Source organism: Zalophus californianus, chromosome 5 (genome assembly GCF_009762305.2).
Source record: "Zalophus californianus isolate mZalCal1 chromosome 5, mZalCal1.pri.v2, whole genome shotgun sequence".
Lineage (NCBI taxonomy): Eukaryota > Metazoa > Chordata > Mammalia > Carnivora > Otariidae > Zalophus > Zalophus californianus.
Genome location: NC_045599.1, coordinates 57,813,572 through 57,828,896, shown reverse-complemented (window position 1 = coordinate 57,828,896; position 15,325 = coordinate 57,813,572). Strand labels below are relative to the sequence as shown.

The 15,325-nt window shown below is 36.8% G+C and overlaps 1 protein-coding gene across 3 annotated transcripts in view; it reads right to left on the bottom strand.

The window, feature by feature from the left end:
- The window catches only part of AGGF1 (angiogenic factor with G-patch and FHA domains 1), a 54,732-nt gene that overhangs the window by 16,859 nt on the left and 22,548 nt on the right, over nucleotides 1-15,325 (bottom strand). The window contains exons 11-15 of one of the 3 annotated variants that reach the window (XM_027604804.2): nucleotides 14,768-14,850; nucleotides 6,222-6,349; nucleotides 4,256-4,355; nucleotides 2,555-2,757; nucleotides 500-1,667 (exon numbers count right to left, since the gene is read on the bottom strand). In XM_027604804.2, the coding sequence (XP_027460605.1) occupies nucleotides 2,557-2,757; nucleotides 4,256-4,355; nucleotides 6,222-6,349; nucleotides 14,768-14,850 (512 nt within the window). In that variant the 3' untranslated portion in view covers nucleotides 500-1,667; nucleotides 2,555-2,556. Of the gene's footprint in view, nucleotides 1-499; nucleotides 2,758-4,255; nucleotides 4,356-6,221; nucleotides 6,350-14,767; nucleotides 14,851-15,325 lie in introns of those variants that run through there. The other 2 variants (XM_027604806.2, XM_027604807.2) reach the window with 2 other exon arrangements.

The following is a 15,325-nucleotide window of genomic DNA, read 5'->3' as shown; positions in this document are numbered from 1 at the left end:
GTTTGCTATGAGAGTTTGTGAGTAAGCTTTTATCATGCTCTGTCTCTATTTCAAATAAATAAATAAAATCTTTAGAAAAAGGGGGTGGCGCCTGGGTGGCTCAGTCAGTTAAGCGTCTGCCTTCAGCTCAGGTCATGATCCCAGGGTCCTGGGATCGAGCCCCGCATCAGGCTCCCTGCTCCGCGGGATTCTGCTTCTCCCTCTCCCTCCTCCGCCTTGCTCATGCTCATGCTCTCTCTCTCAAATAAATAAATAAAATCTTAAAAAAAATAAAATAAAAAATAAACCCTTAGGGGCGCCTGGGTGGCTCAGTTGGTTAAACGGCTGCCTTCGGCTCAGGTCATGATCCCAGGGTCCTGGGATCGAGCCCCGCACTGGGCTCCCTGCTCGGCGGAGAGCCTGCTTCTCCTTCTCCCTCTGCCTGCCTCTCTGCCTACTTGTGCTCTCTCTCTCTCTGTCAAATAAATAAATAAAATCTTTAATAAATAAATAAATAAACCCTTAAAGACTACTACAATAAATTTATACTGTGTGAATAAATAATTTAAAATATGAGACACAAAACAATTTTATATGTAATCCAAATTGTACATAATTCACATCTTTGCTTCCAAACAAATAGAAGCTCACATCTCCGTACTCCTTTTACAGTTTACAAAGTACTTTTATATACATCTTCTCATTTTCTATTCCAAAGACATGAAAGATAAATATTATTCTTATTTCACAAATGGAAATAGACCCAGACATTATTCAGTCCTTTAACCACCATATAGTATTTTAGCCCTGAGACTTTAGATCTGCAAAGGGTTTCAATAACGCAAATATCACACATATTTCGATTTTTATCACCATTTTCAAGTCTCCATTTTCTTAACAAAAGAAAGCAATGAAAAACGTCTTCCACAATCTAATAATAAAAATGGGAAATACTGTATACACAGTTGTATACTTACTCAGTGAGTGAAATCTACCACAATTCTAATTTGGGCCTCCTATATTATTACCTATATACAGGGAACCAGTACCAGAACCACATTTAAATAATTTTTTTCTATTTTAGAAAAAAGAATGCAGAACACTCCTGTTGCCTTCAAGTTTAACGTACATATGTAAGTGTCAGGGTGTGTAGGTGGCTATGAAGCATACAGAAAATTACTTTTTGCAGATTTGGAGTTACAGGACCTCTGATGATCCCAGCTTAGACCTAGGGGGTCTTGACAATTTGTTTGGTCATATGTCTCATCTTCAGTACTTTATTTATTTTTCTTTCCCCACCACCCCCTTTTCTTCTTAAGTACTCTTCCATTCAGAGTACAAATTCCATCAAGTAGCCCTTCTTTCTGAATTATCTTCCCCATTGTATAATTTTTTTCAGAATTTTCTTTTCCCATTTCTAAATCTTGAGGACATTTCTTTATAGTAGATGAGGGAGCTATAGCTTATATTCACTGCCAGAAAATAGCCAGTTCCAGCATAATTTCCCAGCAAAAAGCCGAGAGAAAAGTTGAACAGAAAGGAAAAGAACACTGACAGCCGGCAGAGCAGTGACATCTGTACTCGGAAAGCTGCACTGCAGTTATCTCCGATACTTCAAGTTATCCTGTTGTTCCTGCTCTGCCAATTTAAAGAGGAAAATTCTGGCTGGTCCTGAGTTCAAAGCAGACCTATATGTTTAAAACATTGGTTCAAGGAATCACTCTTTTTGATGTTATAATGTTTTTATTGCATTTGAAGACATTTTCAATAAATATCTTGTGTTTGAGGCCTTGGCTAGGCATTCCTTTTGCAGTAGAAATCAGATTTCTCTGGCACAACTCCATTGCCAGCAATGGGATTTATCAAAACTATAAATACCAGCACATGGAATATTTCAATACTGTACTCAATTGCTCATATCTAAATATTTCAGCTATAAAACAAACCAAATGTAAATGCTTAATATATAGTACAAATCAACAAATTCTTCACAGAAGAAAACAATGAAAGACTAGTTTTCTATAACATATCACCTGTTCATTAGTTCTTCAATACTATTACTTAGAATATTTTAAGAATAATAAAATTTATGCACCACTATCCCTGTGTTCTCAACATTTTTTATCTAAGTTCTAAAGGACATAAACAAGGATGCATATAATCAGACTTGTTTTTATAAACTTTTGATGTTTCTCTTGTTGTATATCTTATAGTAATGAATATATGGAGACAAGGACAAACGTACATTTAAATTACTGGTTATATGAATTTTGCATAAATGGGTCTTATAAATGACAAGATAAAATAACAAAGTTCGATAAGCTCAGCCGTGCCCTGTGAACTTTAGTCTGCTCACAGCATAACCTAATTCAATTACTATTTATTAGTTTTTTAAAAAATGTTTTTTTTAAAAGCTGCAAACCACAGTTTATTACACATTTCTGAATCACGAGGGGTAAATTGTGATACAGTTCCCTCATGCCATGGACTCTTTTGGAGGGAAAAGTTCTGCAATAAAATAAGAGTTTCCAAACTCTTTTTTAAAAAACAGCGTGAATTGTGTTCTAGGACTAACCTTCACTCTATGGTCCCTTTGACCCAAGGGACGGTTCCTGGCACATCTTTTTGAGATTTAGTTTCTGGGAAGTTTTCAGCAAACCTCTCTCGTGCTTTCTCCCAGTTCTTTTTGCTCTTGTTTTGGAGAAGGTGAACATCTTCAATCGAGGATGGTTTGCCTGTCCCCAAGCCTGCATGTGTTCGCCGAAGCTGAAGCTGGATCTGTTACCAAAAGTTGAGCAGAGGACTTACTATGGAGTCTAAATACATTGAAATTTGCTGTACCCAACTTGGTACTTTAATTCTTTGATTTACAAAGATTGATGCGAAAGAAAACCTGTCAAATCTATCAAATACATGCACGAATGCACACATGATTATACACAGAACTTAAAGTCATTCTTCTATGTTGTCTTCCCTATCAGTAACTACAGCTGACTGCATATAGAAAACAAGAGTGCTCCTTAAAGAGTGGCCACCAAATTTCACCAAGATGCTGCAAAGGATGCTGTCCCACTCTAAGCAGAAGAAAAGGCAATGGACATACTTAAACCTACTGCTACTCTAGCCTTGCCTAAGAAAGTGAAAGAGTAGATTAAACACTAAGAGTCATAAAGACAGGGGTGCCTGGGTAGTTCAGTTGGTTTAGCGACCCACTCCTGGTTTTGGCTCAGGTCATGATCTCAGGGTTGTGGGATCGAGCCTGCCATCAGGCTCTGCGCTCACGCTCTCTCTAAAATCAGTCAATCTTTAAAAAAGAAAAAAAAAAGCCATAAAGAGAATGTGATTATTTTCATAAAATGAGGGGGAGGACTTATTATTTTGAGAACTATTAAAAGCTACCAGTTACTGAGTACCTACTGTATGTTGGGCACCATACTAGGGGCCTTATCTTCATGATACCCCTTAGAAAACAGTTCTTATAATCCCCATTTTTACATATGAAAACTGAAGTCCAAACCTGCCCTAAGTCACACAACTAGTAAGTGATAGAGCACCTATTCTAACAAAATAATTCTATTTTATAGGTTTGACTATAAAACCCATGTTCTTCTCATTGTACCTCAATAAGTAAGAAAATTCACATTAAACCTCACACTCATCCATCCATTATTTCCTTAAGTACCAGGTAACTATCAAAAGTTCTTTAATCATGTTACTTTGTAAGGTTTTTGTAAAAGATAATCTAAACCTCTGATGAACCATGGGGACTGCAGAATTAACCAGAATTAACCAGAATTAACCAGCCCTGTTTTCCAGACATTATTCCCTCTACTGCTTGTTACATGACCTGATTCTTAAATCTAAAACAAATACAGGATCTGCCTGTTTGTAAAGTAACACTGTGGGGGCACCTGGATGGTTCAGTAGGTTAAGCGTCTGACTCTTGATTTCAGCTCAGGTTGTGACCTCAGGGTCGTGAGATCGAGCCCCTGTATGGGGCTCTACACTCAGGGGAAGTCTGCTTGAGATTCTCTCTCTTCCTCTCCCTCTGTCCCTCTCCCTGCTTGTGCTCTCACTCCCTCTCTTAAATAAATGAATAAATCTTAAAAAAAAAACCACAAAACAATGCATATATATATGGTAATTGTGAATGCCACAAAGACAGTAATCATGTCTATTTGTGCTTGATACTATACTCCGGGCACTAAGGTACACAGTAGGTACACAGTAAATACATCTGCTATAAGAATAAAGAATGAAAGAAAACACGTCTTACCGGAATTTTCATTCCTCCACCGTCCTTCCCTAGGCCCTCTCCTTTTTTCCAACCCATCTTCTCCAGCATCTTCCGACCTTTGTTGCTATCAGTAATCTCACTTTAAAGGAAATTAAGATAGTTGATTTCGAAAAGACCATGTAGATCACATTTATAATAAACTAATAAATTAAAAGTAACTGGTACAAATACTACAGAAAACTGTTTGACCTACCTAATACAGTTAAGATACATAAATTGTCCTATATATACTAAACAGAAAAGCACACACATGGTGCACACACAAAAAAATGTAGAAGAATGTTTCTGCAGCAAATTTAATAATAACTATAAGTTGGAAATAATCCAGAGATCAATGGTAAAATGTATAAATTGTGGCATATTCATGTAAGAGAATATTATACAGCACTGAAAATAAAATATACGTAACAAAATAATGTTGGACAAAAAGAATATAGACAAATATAGACAAAATAAATACTAAATTATTCCATTTATTTAAAATTCAAAAACAAGTGAAATTAATCTGTTCCTACTGGAAGTCAGGAAAGTGGTTGCCTTTACGGAGGGAACAGGAATAGTGATCGGGGGGGGGGGCACTAGGAGAGGGTAGGTTTCTGGGAGTTACTATCATTTTCTATTTCTTGATCAAGAAATGTATACTCTACAATGTGTTAATCTTACGATATACAATTGATAGCAATACTTATATTTGTATGTAAGTGTACATCAATAGAAAAATAAAAGTAAAATTAAACAAAAACTCTATTTGCATTTTATTCTATGATTTTATGTTCTGCTAGTTTAAGGATATTTTGATTTTATGTTCCATCACACTGTACTTTCAGTTCTACAAAATATGTTAAATTAGCTCCTCAATAACAATAAACCAAGAAATGGCAGACCAATGTATTTCATTTTTTATTTCTGCCTTCTAATTTAACTCCAATGCAATCTTCATATTTTCCAGCTATTACATCAAAATTTAAACTTTAAAAAAACTTGTCATGTTGCTTAGTATATCTAATTCATAATGCTGTATTTCATGAAAGCTGATGGATGCAAGATCCATTGTTGTTTTATGTACCATTGAGAAAACACTGCTGTCATATGTAACTAAAACTCTATCCAAGTAGTGTATCTTAGAATTAATAAAATACATTTAATCAAAGTTTATGGTTAGTTGTCAGTCTTACACAAAAGATTTAAATTCTAACTAAACTCCGAATTTATATTCTGAGGAAAAAAAATGTAATTAATATATGATTAATTGAAGAAATATGGTCATATCATACGGGCCACAAAATTACATTTTTCATGTTATCAGTGCTACTTTACCAAAAGAAAAAAAACTGAAAAATAAGAAAAATAGTATTCCAGAGTCAACAAGAACAAACATAGGTGAGTACTGAAATAATTATAAAAAATACCAGCCCCCCCCCAAAAAAACCCAGTCCATACTAATTTCTTACTAGCCCAAACTTTCAGATATCTAGTATATAAAAATATGTTCACTCAGGGGCCCCTGGGTGGCCCAGTCAATTAAGTGTCCGGCTCTTGATTTCAGCTCAAGTCATGATCTCAGCATTGCGAGATCGAGCCCCGCACTGGGCTCTGCGCTGAGCGTGGAGCCTGCTTGAGATTCTCTACCTCCCTTGCCCTCTGCCCCTCCCTCCCCCAACTCACATGTGCTCTCTAAAAAAAAAAAAAAGTTCACTAAAGTGGGTGGCTAGAATGTTAGCTATGTACATGTATGTAAGTATTTGTACTTTCATATATGCTAAGTAATTTTCTAGGGAATGGAATTCTAATACTGAAAGAAAATGTAAACAGAGATAGTATTTCCATGTTAGAACCATTCCTTTAAAGACTAATTACCAGTATATATAGTCCTATAAGTCATATTACTCTACGACTGTGATTACAATACAAACAATGTTTCGAGCAATTAAAACTTAGTACTCACGAATGAACAGATGCAGGAGCATCATCTCTTTGGAAAGTCCCTTCACTTCCAATCTGCTCCCTCCGTTTTCCAGCTCTATCTTTGTATTTTGGATTCTTCAATGCCTTTTCATCTTCATAGTCTGTATTCTTTATAAACATGAAATATTCATTGAAGAAAACAAAACTGATACATAAAAACGTACTGTCTGTATATTTGCTTTACTTGGGAAACACGGTTCAATGTAGTCTCTATTAAAACAACAAATTAAAAGAGGCCATGATATAAATTAAGACAATTACGTAGAGTATGCTATTTTCATTCTCCTTTAAAATGTTTATATTATTTCAAGTTGTAGAACATAAACTCCATATAGAAGATAATCTAAATCATATATGAATTGTAATATGCAATCGTAAGAGAATAGAGTGAAAATATAGTACATTTTGACTTAATACTGTGTACTCATATTCTCATGAACTGCCAGTATTCAAAGAAATATGTAGAACCCCTGGGTTTGGCAAAAAATCGACTTCTCCTTTTCTCTAAGGGACTGAAAGTTCCAACAGACCTAAAATAGTTTGGTGTTATTCCGTAGGAGGGAAAAATGTAGAAAGTGTTTTAAAAATGGAAAAGAGCAGGTACTCTTTTGCTGTGGCAATTATAATAGCTTTTTGCTTCAATATAGCTCCATTTACATGATTAGTCAGCCACTCAAGAAATATTTACTGAATAAAAAGTGTGGTATGCAAAGAAACTTGTAATCCCAGAAGGCAGACACATCAGATCTTCAGCACGCTACTGTCTGACTGGTTCAACAATAAAAGTATGCACAAGATGGGCCCCTGGGTGGCTCAGTCATTAAGCGTCTGCCTTCAGCTCAGGTCATGATCCCAGGGTCCTGGGATCGAGCCCCACTTCGGGCTCCCTGCTCCACAGGAAGCCTGCTTCTCCCTCTCCCACTCCCTCCCTGCTTGTGTTCCCTCTCTCGCTGTGTCTCTGTCAAATTTTTAAAATCTTTAAAAAAAAATTTTTTTTTAAAGTATGCACAAGACATAGCAGTGGTACTTTTAAAAGAAGAGGTAGTCAATTTAGCTTCAGAGAAGGCTTCTCTTTCCCTTTGTTACGACTTGTTGATCTTTATATAAATTACAATGTTCCCTGAAAGATGCTAGGAAATGCTAATATAATTCAAGGAGAGTACCACAGAAATTTTTACTTAATTTTGATTTTAAAGAGAAGAAAAATATAGAACCACCAATGCTAATGGGTTTTCCCCAGAAGACAATAGTTAAAACTTTTGAGAAAATATTTTATTCTTTCCTTATTATCTTCTATTTTCCTCCCAAATTAGCCCCTCAACATTTTTTCTATTACGATTTCTTGTAGTATGAAAGTAACAACAAAAAACACAATTTTGCAGAAAAATATGTTATTCTGGCAGCATTTTTTCCCACGTCTCATGAAGTTTAAAAACCACTGGACAAATCCACTTAAGCCCTAGATTCCAGGGGCATCTGGCTGGCTCAGTCAGAGAAGCGTGCAACTCTTGATCCCGGGGTCATGAGGTCAAGTTTCACATTTAGTATAGACAGTACTTAATAAATAAATATTAAAAAAAAAAGACCTAGATTCCATATCTAAGTCTGTCATTTAACAGCTGAGTGACCCTTAGCTTAGATTCTCAAATGTAAACAAATACTAATTACCTTCCTGGTCTACTGACAGGATTAAATGGTAATGTTTTTTAAAATGTTATTGTGATAATTAATTATAATTAACATACCATAAATTACACATAAAGCATACAATTAGATACTTTTGTGATTTGTATACACCTATGAAACCATCACCACAATCAAGATAATAAATATATCCATCTCCCACAAAAAAGTATCCTTATCTTTTGTAATCCATCCCTACAGAGCCTCCCTCATCTCCTTCCTCTCTTGTATCCAGGCAACCACTAATCTTTCTGTCATGATATGTTAGTTTGCTCTCCCAGAATTTTATGATGTATGTATACAGTACATACTCTTGTTGTCTGGCTTCTTTCTCTCAGCATAACTGAGATTCATCCATATAGCAGCCTGTATCAACAGCTCAAGTCTTTTTATTGCTAAAGAGTATCTGACTATATAGATATACCATAATTTGTTTATCCATTCATGATAAATACACGAGTCTCTTCCTATTTCTGGTTACTAGAAGAAAAGCTGCTAATACCACAATGAAATACCACTTCACACAGATAAGAGTGGGTAGTATGCAAAAGACAAGAAATAATAAGTGTTGGTGAGAATGTGGAGAAAAGGAATCCTCATGCACTGTTGGTTGGAATGTAAATTAGTGCAACTACTGTGGAAAACAGGATGGAGGTTCCTCAAAAAATTAAAAATGGAAGTACCATAGGATCCAGAAATTCCACTACTGTGTATTTGCCCAAAGAAAATGAAAACACTAATTTGAAAAGATATAAGCACCCCTACGTTTACTGCAGCATTATTTACAATAGCTGTGACATGGAAGCAGCCCTAGTGTCCATCAAGAGATGACTGGATAGAGATGTGGTGTACACACACACACACACACACACACACACACACACACACACACACACACACACACACACACACACACACACTGGAATATTACTCAGCCATAAAAAATGAGATCTTGTCCTTTGTGACAATATGGATGGACCTAGAAGTTAGTATGCTAAGTAAAATTAAGTCAAGAGAATGACAAATGCAACATAATTTCACTTATATATAGAATCTAAAAGACAAAACAAACAAAAACCAGCAACAAACTCCCCATGAATACACAGAACAAGCTTGTGGTTGCTAGAGGGGTAGGGAAATGGAGGATGGGCATAATAGGTGAAGGGGTTTAAGAGGTACAAATTTCCAGTCATAAAATAAGTCATGGAGGTGAAAAGTACAACATAGGGAATATAGTTAATAATATTTTAATAACATTATATATAGGTGACAGATGGTAACTCCACTTATTGTGGTTAAGTATCATGTAACAGATATAACTGTCAAATCACTATGCTTCCCATGTGAAAGTGATATAACATTGTATGTCAACTATACTTTGGTAATAAAAAATAAAAATTTTTAAAAAAGGTTTTCAAAAGAAAGAAAAAAAACATCATGAACATTTGTTTATAAGTCTTTGTATGAACATATACTTTCATTTCTCTTGGGTAAATACCTTGGAATAGAACGGTGAATCACATGGTAGGCATACATTTAACTTTTAAGGAAACTATTTTCCAAAGCAATTGCGCCACTTTATATTCTCACCAGCAGTGTATGCGAACTCCAGCCTCTCCACATGCCTACCAACACTTGGTGTGGATAGTCTTTTTACCTAGTTTTAATTTGCAACTTCCCAGTAATAGTAGACATCTTTTCATGTGTTTAGCTGCCATCTGTACATCTGCATTGGTGAAGTGTCTATTCAAATCTTTTGCCCATTTTTATTATTTTTTTTAAGATTTTATTTATTGGGGAGTCTGGATGCCTCAGCTGGTAAGTGTCTGCCTTGGGCTCAGGTCCCGATCCCAGGACTCATGATCCCCTCACATCGGGCTCCCTGCTCAGCAGGGAGTCTGCTTCTCTCTCTCTCCCTCTGCCCCTCCTCCTTGCTCATTCTCTCTCTCTCCCTCTCAAAATCTCTTTAAGATTTTATTTATTTCAAAGAGAGGAAGAGAGCGAGCAAGCACAAGCAGGTGGAGGGGCAGAGGGAGAAACAGACTCACTGCTGAGCAGGGAGCCCGATGCGGGGCTCGATCCCAGGACCCTGGGATCCTGACCTGAGCCAAAGGCAGACACTCAACCATCTGAGCCACCCAGGCGCCCCTTTTTTGCTCACCTTTTTTAATTTAAAGATTTTATTTATTTACTTGAGAGAGAGAGAGAAAGCACAAGCAGGGGAGAGGGGAAGATGGAGAGGAAGAAGCAGGATCCCCCCCAAGCAGGGAGCCCAAGGCAGGGCTCAATCCCAGGACCTTGGGATCATGACCTGAGCAGAAGGGAGACGCTTAACCAACTGAGCCACCAGGTGCCCCTCTTTTGCTCATTTGTAAATTATTTTCTTATTAATGGGCAGAAGACATGAATAGACATGTTTTCCAAAGAAAACATCCAGATGGCTAACAGACACGTGAAAAGATGCAACATCACTCAATATCAGACAAATACAAATCAAAACAAGAGATACCACCTCACACCTGTCAGAATGGCTAAAATTAACACAGGAAACGACAGATGTCGGCAGGGATGCGGAGAAAGGGGAACCCTCCTACACTGTTGGTGGGAATGCAAGCTGGTGCAACCACTCTGGAAAACAGTATGGAGGTTCCTCAAAAAGTTAAAGATAGAACTACCCGATGATCCAGCAATTGCACTACTAGGTATTTACCCAAAGGATACAAAAATACAGATTCAAAGGGGCACATGCACTCCAATGTTTATAGCAGCATCATCAACAATAGCCAAACTATGGAAAGAGCCCAAATATCCATCAACTGGTGAATGGATAAAGAAGTGATATATATATATATATATATATATACACACAATGGAATATTAGCCATCAAAAAGAATGAAATCTTGTCATTTGCAATGACATCGATGGAATGAGAGTATTATGCTAAGCGAAATCAGTCATTCAGCGAAATACAAGTATCATATGATTTCAATCACATGTGGAATTTAAGAAACAAAACAGATGACTATATGGGAAAGAAAAAAAAGAGACGGGAAGCAAACCATATGAGACTCCTAACGACAGAGAACAAAGGAAGGGCTGATGGAAGGATGGGGATGGGCTAAATGGGTGATGGGTATTAAGGAGGGCACTTGTTATCGGGATCACTGGGTGTTATACATAAGTGATTAATCACTAAATTCTATTCCTGAAACTAATATTACACTGTATGTTAACTAGAATTTAAATAAAAATTTGAAAAATAAAAAATGAATAAAAATAAATTTTCTTATTGCGTTTTGGGATTTCGTTATATATTACAGATATAAGATCTATGGCTTTTATCAGATAAAGGATTTGTAAATATCTTTCCGAGTCTGTGGCTTATCTTTTCATTCTCTTTTTTTTTTAAGTAGACTCCATGCCCAATGTGGAGCCCAAAGAGGGGCCTGAACTCACCACTCTGAGATCAAGACCTGAGCTGAGGTCAAGAGTCAGACCTGAGCTGAGGTCAGGAGTCAGATATTCAACCAGCTGAGCCACCCATATGCCACATATCTTTTCATTCTCTTAATAGTGTCCTTGGAAGAACAGAAATTTTGGAAGAAGTGCAATTTATTAATTTGCTCTTTTACAGATTGTGCTTTGCGTGTTAGGTAACTTAAAAAACCTTTGCCTAACTTTTTTTTAAAAAGGTTTGTTTCTAGAAACTTCATAGTTTAAAGTTTTAAATTTATATTTATGATCCATTCTGAGTTCATTTTTATACATGTTGCAAGGTGTAGATCAAAGTTTTTTTAAATTTTTTATTATGTTAATCAACATACATAATTAGTTTTTGATGTAGTGATCCATGATTGTTTGTGCATAACACCCAGTGCTCCACGCAGAATGTGCCCTCGTTAATACCCATCACCAGGCTAACCCATCCCCCCCCCTCCTCCCCTCTAGAACCCTCAGTTTGTTTTTCAGAGTCCATCATCTCTCATGGTTTGTCTCCCCCTCCGACTTACTCCCCTTCATTCTTCCCCTCCTGCTATCTTCTTTTCTTTTTTCTTAACATATGTTGCATTATTTGTTTCAGAAGTACAGATCTGTGATTCAACAGTCTTGCACAATTCACAGCGCTCACCATAGCACATACCCTACCCAATGTCTATCACCCAGCCACCCATCCCTCCCATCCCCCACCACTCCAGCAACCTTTGTTGTTTGTTTCCTGAGATTAAGAATTCCTCATATCAGTGAGGTCATATGATACATGTCTTTCTCTGATTGACTTATTTCAGTCAGCATAACACCCTCCAGTTCTAGCCACGTCGTTGCAAATGGCAAGATCTCATTCCTTTTGATGGCTGCATAATATTCCATTGTGTATATATGCCACGTCTTCTTTATCCATTCATCTGTCGATGGACATCTTGACTCTTTCCACAGTTTGGCTATTGTGGACATTGCTGCTATAAACATTGGGATGCACGTACCCCTTCGGATCCCTACATTTGTATCTTTGGGGTAAATACCCAGTAGTGCAATTGCTGGATCGTATGGTAGCGGTATTTTCAACTGTTTGAGGAACCTCCATACTGTTTTCCAGAGGGGTTGCACCAGCTTGCATTCCCACCAACAGTGTAGGAGGGTTCCCCTTTCTCCGCATCCCCGCCAACATCTGTCAGTTTCCTGACTTGTTAATTTTAGCCATTCTGACAGGTGTGAGGTGGTATCTCATTGAGGTTTTGATTTGGATTTCCCTGATGCCGAGCAATGTTGAGCACTTTTTCATGTGTCTGTTGGCCATTTGGACGTCTTCTTTGGAAAAATGTCTGTTCATGTCTTCTGCCCATTTCTTGATTGGATCATTTGTTGTTTGGGTGTTGAGTTGGATAAGTTCTTTATAGATTTTGGATACTAGCCCTTTATCTGTCATTTGCAAATATTTTCTCCCATTCTGTCGGTTGTCTTTTGGTTTTGTGGACTGTTTCTTTAGCTATGCAAAAGCTTTTTATCTTGATGAAATCCCAATAGTTCATTTTTGCCCTTGCTTCCCCTGCCTTTGGCGATGTTTCTAGGAAGAAGTTGCTGTGGCTGAGGTCGAAGAGGTTGCTGCCTGTGCTCTCCTTTAGGATTTTGATGGACTCCTGTCTCATGTTTAGGTCTTTCAACCATTTGGGGTCTATTTTTGTGTGTGGTGTAAGGAAATGGTCCAGTTTCATTCTTTTGCATGTGGCTGTCCAATTTTCCCAACACCATTTGTTGAAGAGACTGTCTTTCTTCCATTGGACATTCTTTCCTGCTTTGTCAAAGATGAGTTGACCATAGAGTGGAGGGTCCATTTCTGGGCTCCCGATTCTGTTCCATTGATTTTTGTGTCTGTTTTTGCGCCAGTACCATACTGTCTTGATGATCACAGCTTTGTAATAGAGCTGGAAGTCCAGAACTGTGATGCCGCCAGCTTTGCTTTTCTTTCTCAACATTCCTCTGGCTATTCGGGGTCTCTTCTGGTTCCATACAAATTTTAGGATTATTTGTTCCATTTCTTTGAAAAAAGTGGATGGCATTTTGATGGGGATTGCATTGAATGTGTAGATTGCTCTAGGTAGCATTGACATCTTCACAATGTTTGTTCTTCCAATCCATGAGCGTGGAACATTTTTCCATTTCTTTGTGTCTTCTTCAATTTCTTTCATGAGTATTTTATAGTTTTCTGAGTACAGATCTTTTGCCTCTTTGGTTAAATTTATTCCTAGGTATCTTATGGTTTTGGGTGCAATTGTAAATGGGATCGACTCCTTGATTTGTCTCTCTTCTGTCTTGTTGTTGGTGTATAGGAATGCCATTGAGTTCTGTGCATTGATTTTATATCCTGCCACTTTACTGAATTCCTGTATGAGTTCTAGCAGTTTTGGGGTGGAGTCTTTTGGGTTTTCCACATAAAGTATCATATCATCTGCAAAGAGTGAGAGTTTGACTTTCTCTTTGCCGATTTGGATGCCTTGTTGTTGTCTGATTGCTGTGGCTAGGACTTCTAATACTATGTTGAATAGCGGTGGTGAGAGTGGACATCCCTGCCGCGTTCCTGACCTTAGGGGAAAAGCTGAAAGCTTTTCCCCATTGAGAATGATATTCGCTGTAGGTTTTTCATAGATGGCTTTTATGATATTGAGGTATGTACCCGCTATCCCTATACTCTGAAGAGTTTTGATCAAGAAAGGATGCTGTACTTTGTCAAATGCTTTTTCTGCATCTATTGAGAGGATCGTATGATTCTTGTTCTTTCGTTAATGTACTGTATCAGATCAAAGTTATTTTGTTTGCTTTTGCATATGGCTATCCAAGTGTTTCAGTACATTTGTTGAAAGACCATCCTTTCTGCACCAAACTGCCTTCACACCTTTGTTGAAAATCATACATACACATACACATACATACACACACACACACACACACACACATCTATGTATCTGTGAATCTATTTCTTATTTCATTATTCTGTTCCCCTCGCCTGTTCATCTTTATGCCAATACTATACTGTCTTAATTACTGTGGCTTATAGGAAGTCTTGAAATCAGGCAGTACTAGTACTCAAACAATGTTCTTCAATGGTACCATCTTAATCCAAGTTTTTTAAAAACCAGAAATGGCTATTTAAATGTTGGGTATTATAATCATTTTTCTACTACAGCCTCAGTAGTTGTTGAAGTAAACAGTAACCAAATTACATAAACCTCAAAATCATTCTAAATAGCTGTATTTTTATATATAAAATGGACTATGCATATCTAAAGACATTTTTACTCAAATCCAGATGCATAAATAATAAATGTAAAAATATTTAACATCCTTACCTGCAAACCATATTTTACTCGTATTTTCTTTAATTCTTTTCTCCTTTCCAACTCTTTTTCCTCCTTACTTAGCGTTGGACCAACTAAAAGGAAGAAGTTGTTTAGTTTAAAAAAAAAAATACTAAGTCTGACAGATTTTATACAAAATTAATATTGTTACTTAATAATAAAAAATTAATACTATTCCATCTGCATATTAACTAAAAGCTCAACTAAACATTAATATAAAGGAATCTTGGGTTGTGGTGATGTCCTTTCAGCATTTTGGTAAATAAATCTACTTGGAAAGTAAACCAAATCCCAAAGACTATAGGAATGCTACAGTATAGATAACAAAAGAACACTGAACATCTTAATTTTTTGATATGATTATAACAGAATTTCAAATGCAGAAATATTGTTAATTTTCCAAAGGAATATAGGCATGTAAAAAATCACTGAATCCAAGATTCACATTGCTGTGTAATGTACCATACTCATTTTCATAATCTAGTATCAGAAAACAAAAAATATACAATGAACACATATAGTTGGTATTTGGGGGAAAAACTTGATGTA